At 48.0% G+C, this 14217-nt stretch overlaps 3 protein-coding genes across 3 annotated transcripts; all 3 read left to right on the top strand.

The window, feature by feature from the left end:
• Positions 1-1190: 1190 nt before the first annotated feature.
• On the top strand, positions 1191-7321 carry LOC131211815 (leukocyte receptor cluster member 8 homolog). Its single transcript, XM_058205445.1, has 5 exons — positions 1191-1300; positions 1443-3661; positions 3752-3950; positions 4016-4223; positions 4585-7321. Exons 2-5 carry the CDS (start codon positions 1508-1510, stop codon positions 4901-4903), a joined length of 2880 nt encoding a protein of 959 aa, XP_058061428.1. The 5' UTR covers positions 1191-1300; positions 1443-1507; the 3' UTR covers positions 4904-7321.
• A 291-nt stretch (positions 7322-7612) lies between these two features.
• LOC131210978 (uncharacterized) lies at positions 7613-8381 on the top strand. Its single transcript, XM_058204313.1, has 2 exons — positions 7613-7929; positions 7996-8381. The coding sequence occupies exons 1-2, from the start codon at positions 7713-7715 to the stop codon at positions 8283-8285; spliced, it is 507 nt and encodes a 168-aa protein (XP_058060296.1). The 5' UTR covers positions 7613-7712; the 3' UTR covers positions 8286-8381.
• A 733-nt stretch (positions 8382-9114) lies between these two features.
• On the top strand, positions 9115-13386 carry LOC131211830 (protein pigeon). Its single transcript, XM_058205461.1, has 4 exons — positions 9115-9408; positions 9480-10948; positions 11008-12232; positions 13207-13386. The coding sequence occupies exons 1-4, from the start codon at positions 9345-9347 to the stop codon at positions 13356-13358; spliced, it is 2910 nt and encodes a 969-aa protein (XP_058061444.1). The 5' UTR covers positions 9115-9344; the 3' UTR covers positions 13359-13386.
• The last annotated feature ends 831 nt before the right edge of the window (positions 13387-14217 follow it).

Here is a 14217-nt window from a genome sequence, read left to right as displayed (position 1 = left end):
GTTTTGTCAAACACTCGCGAAAGAAAATAGAAATATAAATTTGCACTGCATCAGAACTGTGTTGGCACAGTTCCGGTCGTCGTTAGGCCCCAAAATCATTCGACCATTTGATTCGCGACCGCAAATCGATAACAGCAGACCGGTCGCAACCTTGATCATATGGTTTCCTCGGCACCGAACGAAATGGTTCCGAAATTGGCGGTATGCAAAACGCACCCGAAATCTACAATTTACTCGTTGGAGCTCTTCGTGTGATGTTTCCACTTCCGGCATTATGCGATGATCGGGGGAAGGATGAATGAAAAAAAAACTACTGTTATGTCGGGTATGTAGTTTTGATAACAAATCCATCGCGGACAGGTTAGGTTAGTGGATAGGTACGCCAAAATGCTTGTTGTCTGCATACTAATGCCCCCGAATGCCTTGAACTTTCGTGTGATCCCGTTATAAATGTGCCCCCGAGCAAACATAAATGACAATCAACGTGCTGCCGTGTAAAACGCTAGATCTGGACCGCAACAGGAGAACCCCTTTAATTTTTGTGATCCTCGCTTCTTGCCTCGTTCTGTGACGCTGAAGACGCACGTGCATATTTTTTACGCAGCCCTCACAACGATTAGTTTTTCAATTGTGACATCCTTATTGAATTACGCGATGGGGCAATTATTTATTAAATACATTTTCAACAAATGCAGCACGTGCGTGGCTGCGTGCGGTGAACGCGGTCGATCAAAAGAGTCATCACGTTGCACTAAAATAATCTTTTAATACCCTGTTAGGTAGTCTTTTGTACAGCCGAAAGCCGTCTCAGGATAATTTGAGGATTATCTGTTAAACGCAAATTTTTAATTATAATATTTTGACCCTATTCGGGGAAAATTTTGCGTTAGGATTTTGGTTCGTTTATTTGAAAATAAATTTTATTACTTGGTTCCATTATAAGAATAAACAGCAATGGCATGCTCTTTTGGTAAACTGTTTATAATATAATGTTGGTTTAACTAAAACTAAACTCAAACGAAAGGTAGAAACAAAAACAACATCCTCGTTTAATTCCAATAATTTTTTATTTGAATTATCCTATTGGTTTGAACTTATCGTTTTCACTTATCGCTTACCATACCTTGAGCGTATAGCAACCTTGGCGTGAAACTGATCGATTTCGTCATCGCAGTCGAAATATTGTTCGCAGCATGGAAGTCATACTTCGGAGCAAGTTTATTCTGTTTAAGTGAGTTATTTTTTGCTAAAAATTGTTCCACCATATCAAAAAAAGCAACTTCAATTGTAAGAAATTCAAGTGAGTATGCGGTGGTTTCGTTTTTCTTAAAGGAATGGCCAAAATATGTGATTGAAAAAATGGCACACGCAAACCTGTACCTGGCGGCCATCTTTAATTTTCACTTTCTATTTTTTCTCTCCCCTTCGCCATTGTTGGCCAGACGTGGAAAATAAAGCTTACCATACTGTGAAAATCAAACACAAGTTACAACATTACATCGAGCATATGCTCGGCGTTGCGATGCGTATAGGTGAGACAGCCGTAAGTAGCGTTATGAATTCACAAGAGCAATCGTTAAGCCAGTCAGCGGCGTGGATAGCTGCTGCTCAAGCCGTCCAACAGCAGCAACAGCAGTCTGGTGGGTCCTATTCCGGAGCTCACGGATATGGTCTGAGTCAGCAACAGCAGCAGCAGCAATACGCACAATACTACGCACTGTACCAGCAGATGCAGTATAACGCGGGTTTCGGAAGCGCAAATAGTGGTAGTGGTAGCAATGCAGGAGGCAACATGAACAATACAACCCCCGGGTTCGCGAGTTCTTCTATGTCGAGTGTTTCGGACGGTAATTCCGATCTAGGGTCTCCCGGCGGTATGTCGGGCAACAAGTTTTTCAGTTCTCCTCAACAACAGCAGCAGCAGCAGGGGCAGGCAAACAGTGATGGGATGGGATTCAAACAGGCACCGAGCCAGTTTGGCCCGATACGTTTCAACATTAACAAGCACCCGCAGCGCGTCAGCCCACTCGTGGCTAGCAATCCCCTGATGCAAGCCAGTCAGATCCACGCGCAGCAGCAACAGCAGCACCTTCAGCAGCAACAGCATCAGCAGATGATGGCTGCATTCCAGACTCAAAATGGTTCCGGTGGCAAAAAGAAGCGCAAGAAGAACAAAAACAACAGCATGAACCAGAACCAATCGGGAGGCGGTAAAAACGGCATGTTTAGGAATGGGAATGCCGGTTCATTGATAACGGCCAACATTCCCCCGTTGATGCCGGCCGGTTCGTTGCCACCCAATACTGGATCTGGCAAAACCGGTGGTGGTTTTGGGGCAACACAACTGGATCTCAGCAAGCCACCGCCACCACTCCCGCAGGTCTCGGTTGGCGTTGGATTGATACCTCAACCACAGCCTCCGACGCCACCTAGCACCATACCGAAGAAGCCTGATCCGTTTCACAATCCGACCGACGATTGGCCACAGAGTTTGAATGATTTTGTGTCTCGCTGTTACGCTAAGTGCAAGACTGATTTCGATAAGGATCAGATCGACATCTGTCTGAAGGGTCGAATTACGGCCGCGGCTAACAAAGGCGAACTCTGGACCAAGGACTGGGATAACGAGCCAGTGCCAAGCGTGCACAGTGAGCGCGCCAACCAGGTCCTGCTTCCGAATCTTGGTGGCAACACTCTTGGAGGAAGCCTTGGCTTCGGAGTGGGTGGCAAGGCAAACAAAGCGGCACCAGGAGTAGCGATGGTTGGTGGAGTAGGGCAATACCAAAGCCCTTTAGGTACCAAGGGTGCACAACCGCAACAGCAGTTCAATAGTGGGATGAAGAAGGGTAATAGTTGTACAGGGATTTCGCAGTCGCTCGGCACTCGCCTGGGTGTTAAGCCCGGTGCTGGTTCCGGTGGAAAAAAGTCTCACACTTCTCGTTCCCGCTCCCGGTCGCCGGCTCGTTATAGCAGCACTGGAAGCCGCAATCGGCGAAGTCGCTCGTCTAGTAACGAATCGCGCTCGTCACGCCGCAAGAACCGGCGCTCGTCGAACAGCAGCAGTAGCAGCAGCGAAAACATCATCCGGCAAGCTAATAAATCATATGGTAATGGTGGCAAAGGAACAGCCAAGCAGCATCAGAAGCAAAACAATCACCAAAAGAATCAGAAACACCACCAGCAAAATAACAAAAATCAGAATGGGCGTAATCAGAAGGCTCAAGGATTTTACTCCGAGCACGGCCAAATTGGTGGTGCAGTCGAGGGTGATCTGGAGCAATTGAAAAAACGGGCCGCACGATTCAATGGAGGAGGTGGCAAAAAAGTCCCGGCAACGCCCCCGGTCGTCGCCTCCAACATTGTTTCACCGTTCAATAGGAAGAAAAAGATGGCCATGCCCACGCCAGCTCGCTTCTTCATCGACGACGCAGCCGATCGAGATAACGACGATGAGGTGGATCTGTTCGATCTGCATATTGTCGGTACCTGTCGCGATTTGGAAAAGAGCTTCTTGCGACTCACGAAGGCTCCGTCTCCTTCCGAAGTACGGCCGGTCGAGGTACTGCGACACTCACTGCAGAACGTCAAGAGGAAGTGGGTCGAAAAGCAGGATTATTTCTATGCTTGCGATCAGCTCAAGTCCATTAGGCAGGATTTAACGGTAAGTGTGCAGAGGGCTCGTGGTTGCAAATCGACTCCTTCGGTGTAGTAAACTAGAGTGTTTCGTTTTTTGCCATGCTTGGCGAAACAGGTACAAGGAATTCGAGATGCGTTCACTGTACAGGTATATGAAACTCATGCACGTATCGCTATGGAAAAGGGAGATCACGAGGAATTCAACCAATGCCAGACGCAATTGAAAATGTTGTACGCTGATGTTGGCGGCGAAAACCATCTCGAGTTCACGGCGTACCGTATCCTGTACTACATTTTCACCAAAAACACTCTTGGTAGGTATGATGTTGAGTATTGCTTGGAACTATGTTTTATCACCCTTTTTTTATGTCTTCCACAGATTTGACCACTATCCTTAAGTCGTTAACGGCCACCGACAAGGAGAGCGACACCGTACGTTTCGCTCTTGAACTTCGGACCGCTTGGGCGCTGAGTAATTATAGCAATTTCTTCAAGCTCTATCGAAAAGCACCATTGATGGCGGGTTATTTGATCGATTGGTTCATCGAGCGTGAACGAAAATTAGCACTCAAATCCATTGTCAAAGCGTACGTATACGAAACGCCACTTCTTACCGTGGGGCGAGGGTTTTTTCAGCTGGTTTTTCGGAGCTACTTATTCCTGGAGGTTTCCGCTGCGCTTCAGATGTCTGCTCCGGTCCATGGTACACGAAGGGGCATCGGTTTTTTAAAATATGTTACAGTTTAGGTTCCTGTGAAGGCAGACACCCCTCGACATCAGCAACGAATCATTTTCTCCCAAACTTCCTTCTTTTTCCCCATTTCCGTGCTTCTTTGACAAACTATTTTACTTTGATGATTTGATTATCACCCACTTCTAACTGCAATCCGTTGCGGAATTAATTCATTCAACGATTCTGCTTATGTATGTGTGTATGTATACATTTAGTTATCGGCCCAATATTCCGGTGGAAACGGTCAGCCATATGTTCGCCTTTGCCAGCGACGAGAAATGCACCGAGTGGTTACAGTCGTTAGAAATTAGCGTCATTTCTGCACCAATTCCGCCGACAACAGCGACAACGGACGAGGCTGATGGGGGTGTTTCTGCTATTGCCGGAGAAGCTGCTGCTGGTGCTGCTGCTGCGAGTACCGACATGAAAAGTGCATTTACAAACAAAACCACCGGAATTTCCACTACAAGAGAGAACGGTGTGCGAAAAGTGATCGACTGCAAGACGAGTATGAATGTGCTGGGAAATTTCTAAGGATCGATAAGATGCGCGCCATGAACCGTGCACGGTCTTTTCGCTATCACCGAAACTTCTTCCTCCGAGTTGCTGGCCCTCCTCTGCAGAGGAACAATGCACAGTGCACGATACAATTTTTCATTTGTCCGTCCCATGGCTCCAAGCGGACGTCGCTTTACTGTGCCAAACCTGCCCCTCTTGCAACGCTCATCGGTTTCGCTTCCTTAAATCGTGCGACCCTGCGAGCTTGTCCTTGTGGTCGATGAAGTTTCTGCACCGTGGAAGGATGAAAAGATGCTATGTGACTTAACGCGAGGGTTCACACCATCTTTGCTCGATCCGAGGTTTCACCTGGCGAACAAAGGGGTTGCAAAGTAGTGGCAAGTGTAGCAGCAACTGGAAGGTGAAAGATTTGTTTTAGAATTTTTCACCTTTCGACAAGGATGGATTCAGCTTTCGACAGAGGATGATGACGAATTCCTACCACCTTTCAATATTGCCGCCTCCCCTTCGTGCCTGGATGCAGCAGTACAGCATGTGAACGTTCCGATTTCTGGAGTTGTGGTCAAGGCGTTATTTATGCAATCCGCATGACCACAACCCGATGCAATCGTGTGCTGCGTCGTGTAGTGTGTTTGTGTGTGGGCAAGTGTGTGATGCGTTCTAAAAGTGCAGCGATGGGATTTATTTAGGAACATTGTATGGCCAGTGAAGTGGTGCGAGAGTAGGTGATGCCGAGAGACGACAAAGATTGTCTCAAGAACTTCCTGCTGAATGAAGTGGTCTTGCAGCAACCGGTGTGTTGTCCTTCGCCTCACTTTCGCCATCTGCGGGTAGAACCGTAACACGAATTTCACAATCGAGGCATCTTTTTGGGCGATAAATTGGCTCCTTCGAATGCTCAGCGAACGCTACAGAGTTGTGTTCCGGGTAGCAGCTTACATCACACGTTTGAAACATCACCAAATATTCAAAACCGAGCGGTCATCGAAGAAATAAGGCTTCATCTAATTGCAGCAGTCTGATAAGTGGATCGGATGGATTGCTCTTCAGCGGGCAATCCTTACCTTCATCACTGATCATACCCAACATCGCACAAACCATTATGCTGTAAGGTATTTCACCATAAACATCCGTTCTTTACGTCAACGTCACCTGAATTTGAGGGAAAGAGCAAATGCGAACGCAGTGACAGTTTTGACGAGATAAGAAAGTGGTTTTGGTCGTAGTGTAGCGAGTGAAAACGAGTGTTTGTTGTGCGTGCCGTTGGTGTTTTAGAGATTGGCATTACCAGACTGACTTAACACAGTTGGATAGCATTTCCGAGGACTGCAGATCTCTTAAACGGACGAATTAGGCAAACCATTATTTGCGAAATCATCAGCTGCTTAACCTGATTGTATGAACCATTTTAAAACGAGTGTGTGCGTTATCCTTGCGTTGGGAAAAATGTGAAAACGTAGAAAAAACAACGCCGCGACCATGAACGATCCAGTTTTTTGCTCTATTTTTTCCAATCATTTAAACCAATCGTTATAAAGAACATTTTACAAGAATATTCTTTTCAACCGCTAAATTATCTCGCGCGTGGTGATTAGAGAGGACGGCGCCACAAGTGGGAATATACAGTTCTAAAGGGGTCAATTCCGTCATCCAACCATCCCTCCTGGGCGCCAATCCTCGTCCTCTGTTGTGTCGACTCCCGTTACTCTGGAAATAATCCCTTCTTGAGACTCGAAAATGATCAAGTTTCAACCTTCCTACGGCGTGTCCCTTTTCATGTTGCTCTACGCACCGTACGTTGAAGATCTTCTGCTGACATGGTAATTGTTAATCGTGTCAGCTTAGCACAACGCTAAGCTACAAGCCAATACGATGCTGAATCGACTCTAACAACAAACATCGACAACACTGGAATCGAGTCCACAACATTCAACAAAATCGCACATTATGCTTAATGGTTAAAGTTTCGGTTTTGAACCGTTTCTTACGAATGGAGGATGCCTCGTGGAAAGCTTTCGGCGCTTTACTGGAAAAAAGGCCACTCCAGGCCCAACTTTTTGTTAAACCGTAGACAAATAGCAGAAGTACATCGATTTATGATGAGAAACTCATCACCATGAATGGATGTGTGTTGGTCAACTCCTGTTCAGTTTTGTTCTTCCGTTACTCTGTATATAACTATATTTACGTATAGATAATGAATTACTGTTGGCGAAAGCGCAATCCGTCTGTCACGCCAATGATGCTGATTTTATCGTTGCTGCAAGAAGTGTGTGAAAACGGTTGCTCTCAAGTCTTCTGCCGAGTTGTATGATAATTGCAAATGGTACAAAACGTTGTATGATCGAAGACAAAAAGCGACTGAGATCATCTATTGGTTAGCAAGGTTCCATAAGATGTGAATAGTAAGATTTTCAATAAATATATCTTTTTATTTAAAAGTATGAAATGCTCCAATATTGAATGTATGCATTCCTTTTGCGCTGATATCACACCGCTTACGACTGCAAACAGATTCTGTAGAAAATGGTAAGATTTGGCTGCTGCGGAACAAACAGCAAACGATTGTTTATTGTCTAGGGAAAATTGATCGTTTCAGTGACAGCAGTAGAAAAATCCGTGGGGAAAGCTTTCCGAATAATGAGGGGAAGGGAATGTGTTTGTTTTCAAACAACATATTCTGTCAAAGCCAAACGTCAGATCATGTATTTGCTGGACAAATCAGTTGCTTTCTGTTTCATGAGTAGAATGTGATATGAAATCGTCAATATTATTCAGTGGGTAACAACAACTCGGCATTTGTACCCTATTTCTGTGCGAAATAATGGATCCAAGCAGTAGAATTACCGGTAGCATAGACGATCAATACACCTCGATTACGCTGAATTCGTTTAACATTTGGAAAACGACGGTACGGTTGGTGCACGTTCAATCGCTCATTTATAATCTGCGTCACGCCAGTCTTTCCGACCAAACGGCGGTCGATCTTCTGCAGCAGACAATAGCGTACATTTCAGATCTCGCTTCCGAAGGTACCGATGGTAAGTAACTTAAAGTTTGACACACCTTCCGTAGTTACTTGTCAGTTCTCCCATTGCACCATACAGACGAAGAGGACGTGCTGAAAGAGATGCAATCGCTAGCGGATAGCTCGGTGGTCAGTTTAAGGACGGTACTGTACGATAGACTGAACGCCCTAGCCGAGAAGCTCACCCAAGAAATTACATTTCGGACGGACAATGCTGAGTTTTTCGACGACCTGGAGACAACCCTCAGTCGAATGAATCGGGAGGCAGCGGAAAGCACCAAACGTGAAATTATGCACCACGTGTCGGTGGCAAAGAAACGCTTAGCAGAACGGAAGCGGCTACGTGGTCTACATTTCCACCGGCAGTAATATGGCAGGGAAATTAATCCCGCTCCCACTTCCGTTGCCGTTGAGTAACGCAGATATTATCGTCTTGACGATATTCTCGATGCATAAACAGCCTAATGAGAGAACAATTTAAACGAATACACGATATTGAGAGCACTGCTAAACTGGTGATGTTCGTCCTGTAACTAGCTATAAACCACTTTTAGTATTGTTCGCATCACGCAACTCGTATCCAAGCAATTACTATCTCTCTAGCCCTTTAACATCAATCCCTGAGCTACTTTAGTGCTTTAGCACTATGCCTGAAAAACACTGGTCTTGATTGTAAGATGCTGAAAGGTGGTCAAATCGCAATGGATATTCACATTGACATGCCGGGTATTAAAGAAAATAATTAAAAGGAGTTGCATTGTGGCTACCACGGCAAAAATATTCCAATACCCATTGCGTTGCTCATGACTATTCAAATCTTATCTCGTCTGCGACCCTATAGGAAGGATACAATTTGCAAATACAACCGCTACTTGCCACTAATTTAAAAAGTCCTGATCATGATCCAGAACACGTCCCGTTGTTTACTGCCGACAATGGCCATTGGGCATGCGCTTTTGGCAGAGAAATAAACAGCGTCCCCGAAGTAAGTCACCGTTGCTCTGGACAACTGATAAGGCGCAAGAGAGAGAAAGCGCGAGAACGAGGCAGGAGAAATGAGAGAGATAAGTAGCTAGCAGACGAAGCAACGTGACGGCTCTTCGATAACACGACGCAGACTCGGCAAACCGGAAGGTTCGGTTCGCTTTTGTCAGGTACTTATCAGCGTTGAAATTCCAGCATCGTTGTCAGAAAAGATTATTGATTTGAGACCTGCTTCTGTGTGGTTGTCGTTTTCTCTCGAAAGGAGAGTGGATTCCGATTCCAGCCCATTGCCATTACGTCCTAATATGTTCTAGAAGTGAGCAAATATTTGTGGTTAGTGTTTAAGAACGAGCTTTTCCTGCTTCCTGCAGTGTGTGGTTGTGTGTCGGAATTCGCCCAAGCCGTCGCTTCACATCAGAACAGTCAGCACGTAACGTAGGCACAATGTTGAAGCAGGAAAATTTAGCAGCCAATTTTTGCGGTCTACTCGCTCTTGGTGGAAATCGAGGTATTCGAAGGGGACGAGGCGGAGACACTGTTTCAGGTGACCACCGTGTTTCATCGGCTCATGACTTGCAGATGTTGCTGTCGAGTGGCGAATCTTGGGCAAGGAACAGGACAGTTCGTTGTTGGCCAGTTGGGTTTCGTTCGACGGCAAGCGAAACCGCGACGAGCCACGGGAGCAGCACCCGCAGCAGCGCACCAACATCGGTGTTTATATGGCCAAAAATAAAACGTTCGATGTGCTGTATACGTTCGCGGCCCGGGAGAACGTCATACAGGCGTCGGTAAACCTCACTCGGACGCTGCTGCTGTACGTGTTGAAAGAGCTGAAGCTGGACGAATCCGGACGGAATGCGGATGTGTACCGAGCATATCTCGTGGAAGTACGACCAAAAGTAGACAACGTTCAACCTCAGCTTCTGCTGGAAACCGACGGCAATCGGCAGGTGATGACCACATTTCTGTGGCGCAAACTGTCCACCTTTGAGAAGAACTATCAGGACAAATTTCTTCTGCTGGTCCACCACGAGCACGTGCTTCTGTACACGGTTTCGCTGAAATCGGTTGAAAGCGACGATGATGCGTCTGCTGGCGGCAACACTCTTGGCGGAACTCGTATTGACTACAGAAACCCACGGGCGTGGGAGTTGGATCGGGGCAGTTTGAAGAGTGAAACCATCACAAAGCGCTTCATCTGGGCCCAGTGGGATCCTACCGTTCAGGCGCTCTACTACATTCACCTGAAGCCAAGCACCAGAACCATCTTCGAGAAGGAACTGGACGAAATGGGCACTGCGTCTGGCGAGGGTGATGCCGAGTCGCGGCGAATGCAACCGACGCTGTCCGCGTATCAGTTTCACGATGACCTGCCGACGGAAACCGTACTAAACATTCCGCTGAATCTGCCTAAAATACCGGCCTCCAGCAGCGAGGACATCTACGAGGACGACACCGTACCGCTGCGCATTCACGACTCCTCGTTGAACCTTGTGATCGTTAGCGATGAGTCGGGCATGCTGTTTGTCTGCCATTATTATCTCTATCAGCCGATAAAACCGCAGGAAGAGGATGCAACGTCGGGTGCTGGCCAGCCGGGCATGTCACAGGCCATCTTCGACGTACACTTTGCATACTCGGTAACCATCCTGCATCACGGGTGTGTCATACACTGCGTCATTCCCGGCATTCCCTGGGAGAAGGCGAAACTGATGAAGCCAACGTTCACGCTGCACGGCGATCACCATGTGCTGGTGTTCCAGGCCGACCTGTTCATGCATCTGCTCGATGTGGGACTTTCGCACGAACCATCGTGTCACATTGTCAGTGCACCATTTACACGCGCACCCATCACGCAGCTGGTGCCGTGCTTCACGACGAACAACATCTGCTACGACTCGGCCACGCTGGATCTGATCTCGATCACTATCCCGAAGGCGCACCTGATCGATGCGTTTCGGAACGACACGTCGATCGATAATCGCCTCGCAATCGTGCATTACTTTTTAGCCCATTCCAACGGTGATATTATAGAGATCTTTTCTGAGGTAAGCAGCGCGCCGAGTTTGATTCCACCACAGTCTGCTGACCATTCTTTTCCGGTTAGATACTGAGCATCGTGATGGAGCGACCATTGCACCTGGATACGGTGCCGTTACTGAAGGAGGCACTTATCGCCGGTGCGTATGCGTCGGCCAAGAAAGGTCTAACGCAGGATCAACTCGCCCTCTTTCGGCTCCTGCCGCTGACTTCCTGCAGTACTGCGAAACCGATCGAAGCGAAAGTGGGCCGCCTGAACGTGGGCCTTTCGCACGAAACTCTCTACAACACGACAATGATGCTGCTTTCGCCGCAGCAAAGGCTTTCGCCCTTCCGCAAGGACATCTGGACGCTGCTGTGGGATCGACTGAACGACAACAACAGCAAGGAGCGAGCCCGCTTCCAACAGGAGCAGGTTCGCGAGAAGCTCATGTACTCGCTTGCCTGCTACCAACCGGAAGCGTTGTCCCGTTGCACCACTCCCATGTCACCGGCGAATCCGATCGCCAACATTGGTTCGGATTTTTTTGCCAGCGCCGCGGCCAGCCGTCGTGCACTGCCGAACGACTTGCTCCCGTTCGTCGAATCGGAGGCCTGCACCGCCAACAAACAGGAGCTGGTGCTAAACGTGAATCTGCGCGAGCTGAGCATGCACCTGGTGAAGCACAGCGTTAAGGAGGTGACCGGTTTCCGTTGGCTTAAGAACGCATTCTACGACAGCAACCCATCGACCTCGCACGTACACGCCGTCGCGACTCGTTACGTGGCCGCACAGCTGGAACAGGCACGCGCCTTGTGTGTGCTGGTATGTCGAACGACCGGTCTCGATCTCTCGGTCGAAGGAACCGAACGTGGTTTCGCGCTGATCGATCAACTCGATCGAGCGCTTCTGGTGCGGCTCTTTGCCATGCTGGAGCGCTACTGTCTGGCAGTGGAAACACTGGCCTTTCCGCTGCCGCTAGGGTTTTGCTCGTTCTTTTCGTACCTTGGGTACCGCGCTCTTGCCTACGATGCGTTCATGCAGTACGTCGATCACCACGTTTTTGAGCTGCAGATCGATGTCGTGAAGGTGATTTTCGCTGACATCGAGGACACACCGGACGGCATTCGCCGGAAGCTGGGCCTGCTAATGCTGTTGCCGCGTTCGCGTGCCCGCCGGTTGCTGAACAGCTGGAACCATCCGGTCAGCGCGATGCTGCGTGGTCGCGAACATGCGATGAACATCCTCTCCGGAAACTCCGTGCACCCGCGGGGCTCAACGCACAACAAAAAGCGTGACTACCAACCGAAAGGTATCCCCGGAGCTGTGGTTTTCCGTTCCGTTTTTCGTTTGCATGTTCTGTATGTCGATCTGGTGTAAGTAATGGTGTGTGTTTTAGTGGCATTTATTTTCCTCATTAGAGTTTTCATTTCGTTGCCCATTTCCGCCTTTCAGTTTGCCTTCCATTGCTCAGCTGCTGCTGTCAGCCGTTGCTTTGGCTGCTCAGTGGCAGTTCGTGGAGTTCCACACCGAACAGTCGCTTCCTTTCACAACATCTTGTTGCTCGGACCCTCTCATCCGCTTCATCATCGCCATCACAGCAATCCGTGCCGCCAGGCGGACACTCGTCGTCAGAGAACTCTCCGCGTTCGCGCAATCTGCGAACCTACGCCAGTTTAAATGCATTGCGACTTGCATCGCCTTCGTCGCTCGTCGACTTGGAATCGGGCCTGGGGATGAACGTAGATCACCCCCCAGGTGATGTGGAAGGTAAACAACTTACCACAGACACCCGACTGTACCGTTGCACCTCTTCGACGTCGTCCTTTTTGGTGCAACTTTGTCGGGATTCGCCAGCAAAGGGTTGGAGAACCAGGCGTACTAACCAACGTAATGGCTGGAGGATTCGGAATGGCGTATCGACGTGTTCCTTACGCAAGACACTATTGCTAACGCTGGCGTATAGCGTGCTTGCGTGCGTGATCGTTTGCCTGGTCCTACTAATGATGCTGGAATTTCGATTCCCCACGTGTCTAGCGTGGTACATTCAAATTTTTCGACTCCTTTTCTAGACTACTATGCACTTTCGGCATAGTGCTGTGCATGTTTTTGTTGCTTATTTTCGTATTCATTTTTTGTAATACTTTTGCTTATCCCTATACATACCGCAAGTAGTATTTCCATTCATTTCACGTTGATTACTCAGTTTTGAGACCCACGTTAACATAGGAAATCTGTTTCTCTTGAATCGTGTTGTCATGTACCTTCAACGAATGTTGCACACAGATCTCAGCCAAGGACTTGGAGCTGCGAGGAAGCTTCAGCAACCGTTGGACAACTTTTTCGATCTGCTCACAGCGAAGGCCAACCTGAACGAACTAGATTTCAATCTTCTGATCGAAACAACGCTCACGTCGGTGGAAAATTTTCATGTGTAATGTGCCACAAGCAGAGTGGACGTGCAATAAAGTGGCCAAATTTTTCTTCAATTCACCTGGTATGCTGTTTTATTGATCGCCAGCCCCGTCGATGGACATGCTTTTTGCAATTTTGTCGAAAAAGTAAATCCCACCAGGAACGGTTCGCAACTGGTGCCATTGGGCCTCCAACAGGTGAAGGGTGCGCAGAGCGGAACATTGTTCGCGCATAAAGTGAACCGTGAGAAGATCCATTAAGACCACATCCTGCTCGAATTGGGCAACGCGATAAAGTTGGGACAACGAAATGGCAGTTTTAGTTTCGAAGGCGATCGTCTGCCGTATCGTACATCCAATGTCATCAGCCCAACGTCGTTGCAACGGCTTGGAGATTCCCGCCAGTACCACATCCGAATTTCGTAGGACCAAAAAATCGGCCAATCGTTCACCATGCAGAAGTTCTTCGGAGGCCCATTTGCGATAGAATGCTAGGTAATGTAGTGAATGGAGACAGAAAAGAGCATTCTGGGAAGGATCATTCTGGGTAACTTGGGAAGTCTCACCTGCCAATCCCAGTAGACCGACGTTTGAGGTGGCAAAATAGTATGACATAGAACGGTAAGTGTAGCTAAGTGTGTGCTCTTCATTAATCTGCTTGCCAATTGCGGTGGCCAGGCGTTTAGATAACACATCCGGAAGCAAACTAGCTTCGTTGCTTTCCTGTCCGGCGGCTGGTGTTAGTGAGGATGAGAATCTTCTCCCAATTGTATTCAAGTGGCGCAGCATCGTCGGACTGATTTTTACTGTCTGCACGCGTGCTACAGCAAGGATTCTAATTCTGAGCTTGCTTTGATTCTGACTGGGAAAACCATGCGTACTC

Source organism: Anopheles bellator, chromosome 2 (assembly GCF_943735745.2).
Source record: "Anopheles bellator chromosome 2, idAnoBellAS_SP24_06.2, whole genome shotgun sequence".
Lineage (NCBI taxonomy): Eukaryota > Metazoa > Arthropoda > Insecta > Diptera > Culicidae > Anopheles > Anopheles bellator.
Note: the sequence above shows the minus strand (reverse complement) of the source record. Positions and strands in the feature narration are given on the sequence as shown.

What these genes read in the sequence shown, in the direction of transcription:
- LOC131211830 (XM_058205461.1), top strand. Translation starts at nt 9,345, where the DNA reads ATGTTGAAGCAGGAAAATTTAGCAGCCAATTTTTGCGGTCTACTCGCT. An exon ending in CGCTCTTGGTGGAAATCGAG is followed by an intron (nt 9,409 to 9,479) that starts GTATTCGAAGGG and finishes CATGACTTGCAG; the next exon opens with ATGTTGCTGTCGAGTGGCGA. An exon ending in GCGTGACTACCAACCGAAAG is followed by an intron (nt 12,233 to 13,206) that starts GTATCCCCGGAG and finishes TGTTGCACACAG; the next exon opens with ATCTCAGCCAAGGACTTGGA.
- LOC131210978 (XM_058204313.1), top strand. Translation starts at nt 7,713, where the DNA reads ATGGATCCAAGCAGTAGAATTACCGGTAGCATAGACGATCAATACACC. An exon ending in CGCTTCCGAAGGTACCGATG is followed by an intron (nt 7,930 to 7,995) that starts GTAAGTAACTTA and finishes TGCACCATACAG; the next exon opens with ACGAAGAGGACGTGCTGAAA.
- LOC131211815 (XM_058205445.1), top strand. Translation starts at nt 1,508, where the DNA reads ATGCTCGGCGTTGCGATGCGTATAGGTGAGACAGCCGTAAGTAGCGTT. An exon ending in CCATTAGGCAGGATTTAACG is followed by an intron (nt 3,662 to 3,751) that starts GTAAGTGTGCAG and finishes TTGGCGAAACAG; the next exon opens with GTACAAGGAATTCGAGATGC. An exon ending in TTTCACCAAAAACACTCTTG is followed by an intron (nt 3,951 to 4,015) that starts GTAGGTATGATG and finishes TGTCTTCCACAG; the next exon opens with ATTTGACCACTATCCTTAAG.